The sequence below is a fragment of the Sardina pilchardus genome, chromosome 8, assembly GCF_963854185.1.
Source record: "Sardina pilchardus chromosome 8, fSarPil1.1, whole genome shotgun sequence".
Classification (NCBI taxonomy): Eukaryota; Metazoa; Chordata; class Actinopteri; order Clupeiformes; family Clupeidae; genus Sardina; species Sardina pilchardus.
Window position 1 is genome coordinate 17,947,438 of NC_085001.1, and position 15,370 is coordinate 17,962,807.

Here is a 15,370-nt window from a genome sequence, read left to right on the forward strand (position 1 = left end):
ATTATATAAAGAATACTATATATTAAGGAGCAGAGAAGTGAAACTGGTTTAACAAATCTGGAGGTTACCAAGTTTTAAAAGGGTATGAAACCTACAATTGCAACCCTCTTCATCTTCCTCTGATGGTATGCTGCTGCCACTGCCAAGGACAGGGGAAGACTAGCACATCATTTACTCTGCTGAGAGTGATTGGCTGCAGCCTGCCTTCTCCCTCCAGGACTCTGAGGTGGGCCCCGGTGGTACACAAGCTTCCACTAGGGGGTGCACGAGATGGAAAGGGCAATGTAGGAAAGTGAACTGGGGGGGTTGGGAACCGCTGGTCTAAACCATTAAAAAATATATGTATATTGCGAAACGCGTTGCTCAGGAATAAAGTGTAGTCCAATGGTGTGCGGTGATCCTTTTTCTTTTTTTTTCTTTTTTTTATTAATTGTGAACCTGCAAGTCACCAGCACCCAACGATCTAATTTAGTTGTCTGTGCATGGGGATTTTGGATTTTTTTTAGTGGATTTTTGTAATTTAAACATTACTGACTTTTTCTGTCCTTTTCAGTCTGCTTGAAAAAGCTGAATTTAATGTATTTCACAGGTATCCACCCCTTTGCATGTGACATCATATATTGTTTGTAACATAGCGAAAGAGCCTATTGGAGGCAAGAGGACAAATTGAATCAATGGGTTGTAATGGGACGTATCGTCCAGCTCGGAGATTATAGTGGGATTTAACCTCAATGATGCCCTTTCACCGCTGTCAGCTTATTGTTTTTAATGAACATCCCATTTTTTGATACAGATGTATTTTGCTTTGTTTTCTTTGTTTTTCTGGGAGTATTTCAACCATGGTCATCTCCTCAGTCTATCAAGCAGCCGTGGAACGGGATGGTAGACCACCAAGCAAGCACTTACTGTAGACAGTCTATGGCAAGATCTGAATGAGCTTATACTAGACAAGGTACAAAGTGATGAATTTAACATTAGCCCTAAGTGCTAGGATGAACTGATGAGGTTTGCAAATAATATGGCAGCTTATGTTATTATTTCATGTTCTGATAGGATATGCTTAATCTTTTGACTATGTTACGACTGATAAGAGCATTAAAGATAAAGTGACATAATAATATCATAATATCATAATATTCATCATAATATTATTTGTTGTAGGCCTACATCTCCTATCTTTTGCAGTCCAGCATGGCACCAGCTCGTGACCAAGTCAAGTCTGCAAATGGTCAAAATGTTCCCATTATTAAAAATACAGGAGAAAACAGTAAATGCAACCCCCCCCCCCCCCCCCCCATAAAATTGATAAATAAATTCTGAATTGTTCACCTATCGACAACACTTGCATCACACCAGCATCACTTCAAAGCATAAAGGCAAGGATTTTATGTTATATGTGATGTGATGGCTCTTACTAACATAAATCAGAATACAGTTTTCTCTTAAAATTAATAAACCTGTCTTTATTATCCAACTGACTTGTATAATGAAATTAAACAGTACAAAAAACAAGAGCAAGCAACTAGACATTTGCCCTCTGTTAAAGAAAGTGAAACCTGAACCTCATCCAGATCCAGATCAAGTAGGAGGACAGTGAGTCACACACATGGACACACACACACACACACACACACACACACCCACGCAAGCATGCTCACAAGCACACACACGCAAGCATGCTTGCATGCACAAACGCATGCATGCACACAAATGTACACACACACACACACACACACACACACACACACACACACACACACACACACACACACACACACACACACACACACACACAGATGGAAGGACCCGATTACAGCATCATCTATCCCCTATCAGACATGAGGAGACTCTCACTCTCTTTTCACACTTTTCTCTTACTTGGTGACAGTAAATTGAGTTGTATTGTGCTACCTGCGGTTCAGTGGTGACCACTTGCACTATACTGCAAGGAAGAGAGTTAAAGAGTGGTGCTTTAGGTCTGCAGTTAGCTGATCAGGAAACATGTTGTTACCACAGCTCCTCTGTGTTCTCTCTCTCTCTCTCTCTCTCTCTCTCTCTCTCTATCTCAATCTCTTTGTGTGTGTGTGTGTGTGGTGTGTGCATGCTGGGTGGGGTGGTGGTTAGTGTGTGTGGGTACAGTATGTGTGATACAAAATGCCCCAATGTAGAGGAAATGACTGTTCTTCGACGAATGAAGTGCAACAAAAAAACATTCTTATGTGCAATTACGCTCAGAGTCGTTTTGTGACCAGCTGAAGCTTTCCAAGACCAAAGCTCTCAAAGTAGGTGCTTTGTAACGGCTTGAAAGGAATTTATCTGATCTGTTTTTAAAGAAACTGTCTGCTCTGCTACATATACAACAAATACATTGATACACTTACATTTTTTAAATAGACACATACTTAAATGCAAAATCATGCATGCATTTTTTTCATGAACTACAGCTAAGCTGGCTAAAAAAGTCATAATCAGAATTTTATTTATTTTAATGTCATTAATGTAGTTTCAACTTAATATATTTTCGAAGATTCCTATTACACTTAGAATAGTAGTAGCCTAGTATATTAGTATAATATTGATGACTACTGTAGTCTACTTTTGCCTTCCTTTTACTAGAGTTAGCTTTTTTGTTGAAAGACCAGCACTGTTAACCAAGCAATGTTTTTTTTTTTTTAATGTTTCTTGTACTCTCAAGCTCTTGACACCAAGGCATGATGTCCACCGTGTCACAATTCAACACCTCAAACAGCAGCTCGCAGACTACTGACTGCACTCCTGAGGTCCAGCACGTCTCTCTTGCTGTGTTTATCACCCTGGTCTTCGTGGTGGGATTTTGCCTCAACGGTTTCAGCCTGTGGGTCTTCTGCTGTCGCATGCCCCGTTGGAACTCTGGGACGGTTTTGCAGTTCCACCTGGCCCTCAGTGATGCTCTCGCCACTCCAGCCACCATCATGGCAGCAGTGTATTTCGCCAATGACAGCAGCTGGCCATTTGGGAGGTTTCTGTGTCAGGTGAAGATCGGTCTACTCAGCGCGCATTTTTATGGGAGCACCTTGTTCCTGATGCTCATCAGCATCCATCGCTACGTGGCGGTGGTTCATTTCAATCGGAGTAGCCTCATGAAGCAAAAAACCTTCGTCAAAAAAGTCTGCGTTGGGATCTGGATTTTTTTGCTGGCAAAAGGCATCATCTATGGCTACCTTCTCCCATCCACCACTGAAAAGTCACGTCATGTACAATGCCTCACCATTCATCAGAAACAACTCGTAGATTCCTACTTTGTTATTAATTTCATTCTCTTCATTGTCGGCTTCCTTCTACCATTCTCTGTCTCAGCTGCCTGCTATGGCCTACTTGCCAGCTCTGTATCTCAAATCAACCCAAGCACAGCGCATGGTCCAGCAGTCAAGTCAAAGTCCCTAAGGATGATTGCTGTTTGTCTTCTGATATTTGGACTGTGCTTCCTGCCACTGAATGTCACCCGAACTATAGGAGTAGTGGTGAAGAGGTTCTACCCAGACAGTTGTGATGTTCTTCGACAAGTGGAGACTGCTTATTATGTGTCTTGGATCTTAGGTGGAGTAAACTGCTGTCTGGATCCTCTCATCTACTTCTTCGGCTCAAACAATTTCAGGAGAACAATTTGGAAATCTCTCAAGATCTCACGAGAGGAAAAAAGGAGTGAGTCTGAGACCATCAGCCAAACTGGTCGGAGAGTTGTAATGAATGATGTCACATAAATGAGTTTGACTGGCAAAAACTGCCCTTTTATATTTTTTGTTATCTATGTTACTTTTTCAAATAGAAGTGTCATTTTTGTAAATATTTTTTGATTAGGCATTTGTGTTGTGTTCCACTGTTAGCAGCAGTATTTTGTATAGACTACTATATAACCACAAGTAATGCTGTATACAGAGGTCTGTATTGACTTGCACTTTACACTGCTGTTGATAGATTTGTAGCGCTTGCCTCAAAATATGTTGAATGAGTATAAAAACAATCATAAGTACAGCAGTTCATCACAGTTCATCAATTGTGGTTGGGAACTTGACCTGCTGCAACTGCAATGCTAAAAGGTCATAGTTTTGTTTTTCTAAAAACAAAAAATAATCCCTGTTAATTCCATGCCGTTTGACTTTTCATCAATCATCAGGAGGAGAGGTCATGTTTAGTGAATTTTTCTAAGAGCTTCTAAATACGAACTGGAAGCCAGTTAATTTGTTTTGGAATAAGATATGCTTATAAATGTACATTCAGTTCATATTTTTGAGTGGGATAAATGACAAAAAGTGTGCATCCATGAAATGCATCACTAGACCGTCCCATACACAGAACAATGAAGATAGCTGAACGTCTGTGACTTAATTAAAACGGTGCTATGGAAAGTGTTGCAAATATTTTTTAGAACCAAAAGCACTACTGAAGGGGACTGTGCTATAGAGGCTGAAGTGTGTTGTTTGACAGACAGAAGCAAATGTTCTCTGTGGACTTTTTTTCCCTTTATACCTCTAATTGTGAATGATTTGTGAATTCTCAAGGCACATCGATTCCCTGCACATAGAAGTATAACACATGCACTTAAAGCAAACAAGTGGCTGATGCTATACGCTGGTAAGTCATTGTGCACTCGTTTTTTCTGCATGTTTGCAGCACTGTAGAGCACAGTAGGTTTAGTCATTTTTTCTAATAGAAAAGGGGATGTGAAAAAAGGGTGGAGGTCATCTAGACTTTTAATGTGTATGATGCCAACAAACTTTAGTATGATTGGAATGTCATTGTCTTTTCTACCCATAACAGGTCTCAAAAGATAAGATATGTAGGCTACTGTATTTAGATATTATTCTGGAAATGAATCTGTTGACACTTCATTACTTAAAACGACAAATTATAGAAAGACAAATGATCAAACAACTAAAATAAAGATGTGTCTTTATATATTATGTAGCTCAGGGATATTGATATCAACATTCTGCCTTTAGAAAACATTTCCATTATACAGTACTTCTTTATTAACACATGGGTTACAATTCACAACATCCGTATATGGTAAAGAGGTCTTCCAGGGAAGCAATTTAGTGACAAAAAATATGAACATGCCTAACCTTGAAGGACAGCAGCAGGTGCACTGTTTGTAGCATGCTGGGGGTGGCTACACTTTCCTAATGACTGTTGTAAAGCCTCCTATATTGGATTTTGTGTTATGCTGTTGTGTTGCTGCTATGTTGTGTGTTCTTTGTGAGTAATAGAGAAGGCTAATACCTGATGTTAGTCTGTAGCTTGACTGTAGTCATTCTATTATTGTAGCTGTAGCTCTTTAGCTTAAATGTCAATGCATAAATGTTAATAGACTAATGCTACAGTATATGTACATTATGTTGCTTTGAATAAAAGTCTCTGCCAAATAAATAAAAGTAAATGTAAATGTTAATGTTTCACCTGTTCTCATGCTGTTTGCCTGCTGTTATGGTAACAGATCCATTATCTGTGTGATTTCCGGAGCACTTGGAGAAAGTAGGCTACTGGGGGGTAAAAAGGCAAAGGCCTTATAGTTCAATAATAAAAAAAAAAAGTTATATAGGCCTATATAAAAATGTCAAATACAATTTCCAGCATCTTGAATTCAACAAAAAAATCAAGCATACAAGAGTGACGCAAACATGGTAAATGGGCTTCATGGGGTAGCGCTGGTGAAGGAGATGGCAGTCAGAGTCACCATCATACTGAAGGTGAGTTCTCTGATCTCCATGACAGTGGAGTGGTGTAACTGGCCACCCATCGGGAAGGTGCTGCAGCAACCGACAGGACAGATCTTCTCTCACAATGTCGGGGACAAGCTGGTGGACCACAGCATTAGTGAGGTTGAGAGCCTGGGTGGGGCCACCATTTCATCGTGCCGCAATGGGACCCTGCCTTGGGTGGATAAACTTGCCAGTATCATGGAATGGGGGTTCAGTGTGGTTGGTGATCACCATATTTCTACTATACTTCATAGTACACATGTAGCATCCACTTTCCCTTTTTAAACACAAACTATGACTGGTATTTTCAATGTATTTCTGCACAGAACCACTCATGGTTTCCCCTAAAGTAGGAGACCAACAACCACTTCTGTTTCAAAAAGGCCTTGTAGAGGATGTACTTTCTACAGCAGCTGAAGAAGTGTGAACACTTGAAGAAAAAAAAAGATCATTCATTAACTCACTTACATAATCGAACTGTCTATCATTAATCGCTGTATTGTAGGCCTAGTTATATAAAGTTTATGACCTAATCCGTCTAGCCTAATCTAGTCTAGTGTCATAAGCTGACTATTACGCTGTGAAATGTTCAAATAATAGATTTTTTTGTCATGACACTGTTATGTGTTTGTATCATTAACGTCATCTGAGTGAATTGCAATGTCATACCTGCAATATCGTCATTAGATTAGTGATAATTTGAACACTGAAAGCATACAATAAGTCAATATCCCTAAGGCCTTAACCTGTTTGTTATGAAAGGATGGAAAAGACTGAGTGACCATAAAGTGGAATATGTGGTCTACAGGCTATCAATGGTTGGTTGGTTTGTTGTTTGTATGCGATTCCATTGTTACCAAACTGTAAAATATGTGGTGATACCTTAATGCAGGGGATTGGTTTAGTCTAGGCCTATGATTATTAGGATAATTGATGAACGTGTGAGAAAGCAAGATGACAAACTATCGAAATGACGTCATGGTGAGAGACTAGAGTGGATGTCAAACGAAACTCGGCACAGGTGGAAAATTCCTCCCCATTCCCTCCCCACTCCTCCCCCAGCGACAATCACACTACCATTCGCGACTTGAGGTGGCTGGAAGGAAGAAATGGGAAAACTCGAAGAATTCGAAATTTCTTTTACGGACAATAAAGTGGTTTACAGCCCAGGGGACTCAATCACAGGAACCGTGAAAATAACAAACGCCGAAGCTCTACAGTGTAAAGGTAAGAAAAAATAACTTGCGCTGCGTTAACCTTTGTTACATTGTCATCCTGTGCGAGTGCGAGTCGACCTGGCTACCTGTGCGGTGCGGTAACCTGGGAAAGTTGGTGGCTCACCCTAGTATGGGGCTTAGTGGCCTAGGCCTATAGCCTACAAAAAAAACGTATATAGGCCTAGGCATGCACATTAGATTAGGCTACAGTAACTCACGAGCGCTTTAGTTGTATCCTACAGTTTCATAACAGTGGTTAAAGGTACATCCGCCTTTGTAATGTACTGTAGGTCTTGTGCGGTGGTAACTTGTGGTCGAGATAAACTGTGACGTCCGATGGGAAGACTACATAGGCCTATAGGCTAAGGTGTATTTAATTCGTGTGGTTTTGTTGAGAACCTTCATTTAGCAGAGGTGATCAGTAGGCTATCTGTTGTTGTTGTTTACACCTGAAGTTAGTCGTTAACTTTCCAACGTTGTGAGGAGGCAGGTGGTAGGCTATTCTTTGTATTAGGACAATAGCCTGTAGCAAGTTGCTTTTGTACTCAGACTTGTGAGACTGTTACCCTAGACACCTGTTTCATTGGTGTACAAAATCATCCTCTAAGCATAGGATCAGTTTACTGTAAACAGATGTCACATTTATTTTCCTGGATATGAAAACAATGGCTCATTGGGAAGTTCACATAGATTGAACAAGTGGTCGAGTGAAAGTTGGCAGTTATGTGGCCTTATGAGTACAGTATGTTGTGCTTATCACACAGTTGGTTGACAGAGAGTTGACATACCTCTACCAGTAGCCTAAATGAATCTTGTCTTATTTACTTTGTTTATGCTATGATGATATTTACACATTTGTTGTGAAGCTTAACAATGAACAAAAACTAGCTCCATTTGTTAGTGATTATTGCACAAATCTCTTCTCAGTCAGAAAACTCTACTTAAATCAATATTGCCATTGTCCATTCAGGCTTTTAATATGCAAGTGGTGAGCTTCCTTATGAGCTACAAGGAAATGGTTAACAAGCCCCTGTCCTGACAACATAGTCTACTGTTTGAGACCATGGTGTCTAGCAGTCAGACAGACGGTGCTTTATTGTGGTATTCCCCAGGGAACACAAAAATCATCTCAGTCAGCCTGGACACTCTGTCTGCTAGGCTACACAAGCCATGGAAAGAAGTGGACAAGGAACAGACATTCCATCCGCATTGCAAAACCTTGTCTCACACACCACCAGTGGATGACGCATGGCACGTTAAGCCAGTTTTGTGGATCATTATCATCACTGAAATGCATCAAGAAATGTTGTTTCCGTGTATTCCTTTTGCATTGACTTTTATACTTTACTGTTTTTGCAGTGTGTTTCAGAGATATTTTGTATACACAAGGACACATCAAGGTGTGTGTGTGTGTGTGTATGTATGTATGTATGTATGTATGGTCATTGGCATTATAAGTGCAACAGTGGAGTTATTTTCCAAAACCTCTCAACACTTGTGTTACCGCACCCATGCAACTATTTGCTGTGGTGTTCCTTTAGTTTAGCTAAGCGGCTTTTAGAATGACGGCAGTGAATCAGCTGCTCCTAGTTGGATGACACTTTGATGACACAAATGTTCTGTCAATGGAGGCCTAGTTTGGATCATCTCAAGGCCACACATTGATACTACAATATTTGTTTGTAAGCTAACAGCTACAGCAGTGACACACGCATGAAAATAGTGAAGCAGTGAGTGTGTTCATTTTTGTGTTCATGTTGTGCAATTGTAGCCTGAAAGTGGATTTACAGTCAAAGTTCAGACAAATTAGGTTCTAATAGCGCCAAGTCATGGAGGCATGACACAAACACAGAGTTGAAATCTGACCATGTCTTTTGAAATAAGGGTGTTTCTTTTCAAATGGGGCCATGTGACTAGTTTGTTTACATTCTGTGTCCTGAAAAACAGGTGACACTGAAGCTGCTCACACCCAAATAAAATACATAAAATGAATAGATAAATACTTGCTATTTTGAATAGCCTGCTTCATTGTATTTTGAATAACTGTTTTATTTTATTCAAATATGAGTTACAATGTATTGTATAGACACGAATCATTTATCAACATTTTGGGGTTTTCACTGCATTATTCAGAAACCTGACTGGCAGGATATATTACATTGTGCCAAGTTAAGCCTTTTGTGTCTTTTAAGTTAAGTTCAGTTTTTCATAGGCTGTCTTTCTTCAGAAAGCTTCCAGTGTGTCATGGTACATGGTTTTAGTCAGTGCCGTTGATGAGGTAGTGCATGTTCCCTTGGTTACCCATTGGCTTTGTGGCGGTCTGGTGAGCCATGGGGACGTGCTCAGTTGGGGAAGCAGCCTCGGGGGTCGCCGCAGCAGCGGGAGCAGATAAACATCCAATCCCACTTCACTCTCAGACAGGCGCGTTATCCAGCCAGAACAATGAACCTTTGTTAGCCATAGATATGAAGTTGTGTAGTGATGGATGGTAAAATGGTGTTTGATCAGGAAATGGTGAACGAAGAAAGTTTTTTTTTTAACTGTCTGTGGTGGCACAGTGGGGATGCACTAGGGCGGGCTGGGTTAGAGTTGTGGTATTTCAAATGTCGTGTGAACCAGCATGGGTGGAGTGGCGGCCTATTGTTTCTACAAATGTTTGTCATTTTCCCACGTACGTGGGGAAGGTCCCCTCCTCTGTTCTCTGTTGCGTTCTGTCTGGTGTGAGTGAAATAACCCCTTTCTGTGTAACCTCCTCTCCTCTCATTTTCAGCCATCAAGGTGAACTGCCATGGCTACTGTGGAGTGAGCACCAAATTAAATGATACATCGTGGGCCGCTGAAGAGCAATATTTCAACAGCACTATCTCGGTGGCTGACAAAGGTACGCCCTCTGATGATTATACCCTCAATAGTGGCACAGCAGCCTCTTCACCATAAAGTGTACACTTTTGGCTACAAAATGATTAAATTCTATATTCTTAATTAAATGTACACTGACACACCACATACTGTATCTGTCCATAGTGTAAATGGTACACGTTTATTTCCCCCAGGCACTTTGAAGAAGGGCCCTCATACCTTTCCATTCAAGTTTCTCATACCAGGTGAGATAGTTAGGTGTTGATGACACTTGACACTTTCATGACCCATTGGATTTTTCTCTAACCGTCAGTATGTTTTGGTGTGTAGTGTATGTTTGAGAAGAGACTGAGGTCACCAAGGTCGCATGAGAAATTATTGGACTGTAGACAGATTCATATCAAGTCAGTCATTTTCTGTGTATTAGCCGCATTGTGTATAAGCCGCAGGACGGTGTGTATGCAAGTGAAAAGACACAAAACCATATTAAAGCAACACTAAAGCACTTTTCCTCTGTCACACACACGCTATTTGTTTATCCAGCAAATAACGTCTACAGACAAGGTAGGGTATGTTGCATGATTTTATGAAAGTATGAAGTATTGCGACATCGAAGCAAGACAAATTTGTAGTTTCTCATGTCTTCCATCGAACTACAGATTCGCTACCCGATCTGAGGGTCGCGAAGCGAATGTAGAAGTGCCGTTCACCCGTTATGAGTTGATGAACCACTGAAATGATTTAGTATAAGTATAAGTATAAGACAGGGCTTTAGTAACTGTTGGTAGAGGTAGTTGAGCATTTTACTTGCACAAATATGTGTGCATTTGGGTTTCCTGGCCAGTGGGGTGATATGTTCACAACTGTGCCGTTCTTTCCCCCAGCAGTTTTTGAAAATGTCTAGGTCTCACCATTCACTGCTGAAAGTTTATGGCCGCATTGCAATCAAACTGGAAACAAAGGCCACAACCACTCAAGTGAAAATCAAATGCATACGGTGGGCATGTACAGCTAGGGCTAAATAAGTAGAATTACAACACAACAATCTTTTTTATGTTTGATATCCCTTTAAATTTCCCTTCACTGGTTCTCTTGGTACAAACGTTGCCCTCGTTGACATAATAGGAAAATGAGTGAAACTCAAACTGATCCAACTGGTTTATAACTGAGAGTTGAAACAAGAAGCAGCAAGGTGTATGTCTCAACTGAACTCAAGTGGGCTCAAGGCAACATTTTGAGGAGGCTGAAGTGAAAGAAGGAACTTATTTGATGTGCTGTCTGTGACCTGTAAATTAATAGTACTTCATGGTAGTTTCATGCTATTGTGGTATTTTGGCCAGAGGGGCGACCTTGAATATTTGTGGCATCAAAGTGAAACTGCCTGCAGTACACAGATACCTTTGTTGCCACCAGTTTTAATATCAAGGTGGATCTTTGGCCTGGGTAGACCATTAGCCAATCTTTTAAGATACTGTATTATTGTCTGAGGATAACACACTAGTATCTATAATGCATATTAGTACTCTTTGTAAGCTCCATAAACAGCCCCTGTTTAATACACTCACTAACATGGCTGCCACATTCATGCTGCTGAACACTCGCTCACTTAATAAAGCCTGTGATCAAATCAAATCAGATAAGATTGTTGCTAGCCTGACCAGCCAGACCCACATCAGATAAGATTGTTGCTAGTCTGATCAGCCAGACCCACATCAAGATGTAGGGTCTGGGAACTAACCGTAAGCAGGGCTCAAACGCTAAACGAATCATCTTCTTGTTTTCAAATAGCAGGACGCGTAATATGTTTAATACTGTCTGGTTGTGCAATGTCACTTTTTTTTTTTTAAAAAGTACTGGTCCTGGGTCAAGAGAAAAGAAAATCCATGTATGCTATTTATTTATTCATTTAAAGAACATTCAGCAAAGATGCATCTTTTCATTTGTTCCCTGGAAATAAAGCTAGTGGAGACCCTGTGATGAAATAAGATAAAACGCAACAGTATAGCTTTGCAGCCATTTCAATGTAGATACAGGAGTAAAGAGTTATGAAGGGACCTAGTAAAAAGCAGGCAAAAAATGCTGTTAGCATAAATAACAATAAATAAGTTTGATGGAGATTCATGCAAGGTATATTATTTCCAACTCATTGATTGATTGATTGAGCGTGACACCGACAGATGTGTCCACAATTAGTATGCTTGGTAGACAGAGATGTGCATGTATGCATTGGCATTTCATGAAGGCTGGAATTTAGGCTGTCCTTCACTTTCTCTGTCTCTGTGTTTCCTTTACTCTCTCTCTCTCTCTCTCCATAGCCACCGCTCCTACATCCTATGAAGGACCTTATGGCAAGATTATATTTGAAATTCGAGCCTTTGTTGACACACCTCGCTTTTCAAAAGACTACAAGGCGGAGAAGCCTTTCTTCATCCTGAAGCCCCTAGACCTCAATGATGTGCCTGATATTCAGGTGAGAAATTTGGTGGAAGATTGCAGGGCCTAATTTGAACGATGGGTAAAGTGCATAGTCTGAGTAAAGCTAATATGTCAAATCAATGCTAATTTAACATCATGGACAAGATCTTAACCCACAAAGATTGATGAGTCGGCTCGCTGCCCCCTCATGACACATGAGGCTCCACTTCACGCACAACACGTTTGCTTGTTCATAGAATTTATACATTGCCCATAATTTGATTGAGGGCCTAACATTTTTTAGTTAACAAACCTCTAGGTTTTGCCATCTCTTTAAGCTGCTAGATCTCAAGGCCTCTGTTTTCCATTTACAGGATATTAGCTCCTCCACTGTCACTAAGGACTTCACCTACATGCTCGTGAAAAATGGCACCATTGTGTTGAAGGCGACCAGTGACATGCGAGGGTACAAACCTGGCCAGATCATTAAGCTAGAAACAGAGATCGAGAACAGGTCGGGGAAATCCACAAGCACAGTGGTAGCCAGCCTCATACAGGTAATGCAACAAATATACAGATATTTTAATAATAATATTATAATAATAATGTCACTATTTTATTACAAGTTTGTGTGTGTGTGTGTGTGTGTGTGTGTATGTGTGGGGAGATGGTCATGAGAGAGGCAGTGGGATGTAAGATGAGGAAGTTAGATAGGTTTGTTTTTGCAACGAGCATCTGTGCTGACATGTTCTATGTCTATGTGTGAACAGAAAGTGACATATAAGACCAAGAGGCCCATTCACGACTTGAGAACCATTGCAGAAGTGGAAGGCTCGGGTGTGAAGGCCAACAAAGAGGCCAAGTGGAAAGAGCAGATCATTGTGCCCCCTCTTCCTCAGTCCCCTCTACAAGGCTGTGAAATCATCAACATTGACTATTACATCCAGGTTTGCAGTATGACTGAGATAATTAATTCACTCCAGCACAAGATATGAGGTCCTAAAATGTCTCTATTAATGGGAGTTTTAGTTCAAAGTGCACTTCGGTGTGGACGGAGTGTGATCTACTGCTTGTTCCTCCAGAGATTAGTTAAAAGGTCCTATTTGCATTTCCTCTTTGCACCGTCCTATTTCCTTGTTGCGGCTCTCAGACCATTTTGCTCTTTCCGCTCAGCTGCCTAATTATACGGTCTAATAAAGAGTTTTAGGAAGTGCAATTCCAGGAACTTAGCTTTACGCCTAGTTGATGTGACGCACATGTTTGTGACCGTTTATAAATATACATGTGCTTATGTTTGCAGGTCTCGTTGAAATCCCCTGACGTATTAGTGACTCTTCCCATCTTCATTGGCAACGTCGCTGTGGACACTACCCGTCGCACACCATCGCGGCCTGTGCCACCGGTGCCCCGGTCAACTCCTCCCACTGTCCCCAAGACAGCCCCCCCGAGACCGGCCCCCAGGCCTCGACCCCGCAGCTGCTACGCTGCTTCCCCCAGCGCCCCTCCGGCTGAGCCAGAGGACCTGCCCCTGGAATTGGGCACGCCGCAGGCCGAGGAGCTCCCCACCAAGAGCCACTCCCAGCAACAACAGGGGCCTGGTGCCCAGGCCGCAGCCTCGCCCCATGCCTTCAGTTACGCCCCGGGCCTGTCGTTCCCAACGCAGATGAGGCAAAATGCCTCATCGCCTATGTTCAGTGTGTCCACGGGGGCCACCATACCTTTTTACACCGAGAGCAATGCTACACCTGTACCAACAGCATGTCCATTGATCCTGCCGCCAAGCTATGGACCCTCAGCATATCCACATGGTGAGTATAGGTGCCATTTTGATAGCACTTGAATCACTTAATGATTTTCAAATTAAAAGGTTGTCGGCTGAAGTAAAAACATTTTGCTGGGTATTTTTCACCTTCTTCACTGTCCAACTCAGTGCTCATGATTACTACCTAGTGGAAGAAATGGGACCACCTGTGAATCTATTTTCTCCTTAGGCCACAGACTTTTCTGTTTGATCAACTTTATCAGTGTTTGCCTTCTTTTGTTTTCCACAGAGCCTCCTCCCTCTTATGATGACAGCTGCAACAATACCTGAAATCAAGACTAAGGGAGCAATGGAAGATTGTGGGGAAAAGCACCTTTGCTTTATACTGTCTGAACACTGGAATCTTTCAGCCTCTTTGTAGGTCTACAATAACCAACCAATGTCTCTCACTGAGGCTAAACCATCATCTCAGTAGTACTCACCAAAAACATTGAAATACGCTGATTTAGTAGACTTTATCTCTTCCGGACTGCGAGCACTGTGTACAAGAAGCTCAGAATGCCATTTGTTTTGCCTTTCATGCACTGGAATGTTGATCCAATTTGTTCAGGAATAAACTTTGTGTGTGTTTGTGATGTTTAGGGTTGTATATTGGAATTTTTGAAGTTCATGTAAGGTAGTTGGACCTGTACCTATTTTTAAATGGAAACCCACACTATCAATGAAAGGCAAAAAAGTACCCATTATGCACAAATCAATAGAAAATCAGAGCCTGATCAGAACTTATGGTTATTTTTTTTTTATGTTTAAATGGTTGTTTTTAAGTATTTATGAACACTAAAGAATATTAATTATTGCTCACTTGGTTTATTTAAACCTTGATTGTAGTTTATCACTAAATAAAATACTGTTTCTCAAAATTAGTTGTTTGACATTTTCTCATTTTGAGACGACAGTAATGAAGGATCTTTGATGGGAACCACTGGCCTTGCCTATAAGCCCTGTATTTTGCCCCTCCGTGTGTTAAATGTCTATGCCTTAAAGCTGCAGTTAGGGATTTGACGCGATTTCAAACCCGCAAATTTTTTTTGTCACATTCAACAATGTTGGCCGCTTGCTGCTCATTCTGTGAGTAGGCCCAGCACTGTAAAAAAAACAACAACTCTTGGACGGTAGGCGTAGGCTACCAGGCTCCGAAAACTGGAAATAAACAAAAGTAGGCCTAGGGACAAACGCTTTTTTGCACTAAAGCGTCTGCTAATACATTCAGTAAACACAAACAAGTGCAACTTCCCGCGAAATCCCTGACTGTATCTTTAAGTGACAAGATGATCCCATCGGTAGTCCTACAGGTGGCGCTAACTGACATCGCAACAGTC

General features: G+C 41.2%; 2 protein-coding genes across 2 annotated transcripts; both read left to right on the forward strand.

Moving 5' to 3' along the window:
* Positions 1-2,245: 2,245 nt before the first annotated feature.
* On the forward strand, positions 2,246-5,329 carry LOC134089577 (P2Y purinoceptor 4). Its single transcript, XM_062544028.1, has 2 exons — positions 2,246-2,282; positions 2,696-5,329. The coding sequence occupies exon 2, from the start codon at positions 2,712-2,714 to the stop codon at positions 3,738-3,740; it is 1,029 nt and encodes a 342-aa protein (XP_062400012.1). The 5' UTR covers positions 2,246-2,282; positions 2,696-2,711; the 3' UTR covers positions 3,741-5,329.
* A 1,449-nt stretch (positions 5,330-6,778) lies between these two features.
* On the forward strand, positions 6,779-14,630 carry LOC134088874 (arrestin domain-containing protein 1-like). The gene is made up of 8 exons (XM_062543038.1): positions 6,779-6,965; positions 9,726-9,836; positions 10,009-10,059; positions 12,130-12,284; positions 12,604-12,786; positions 13,000-13,176; positions 13,530-14,037; positions 14,281-14,630. The coding sequence occupies exons 1-8, from the start codon at positions 6,848-6,850 to the stop codon at positions 14,319-14,321; spliced, it is 1,344 nt and encodes a 447-aa protein (XP_062399022.1). The 5' UTR covers positions 6,779-6,847; the 3' UTR covers positions 14,322-14,630.
* The last annotated feature ends 740 nt before the right edge of the window (positions 14,631-15,370 follow it).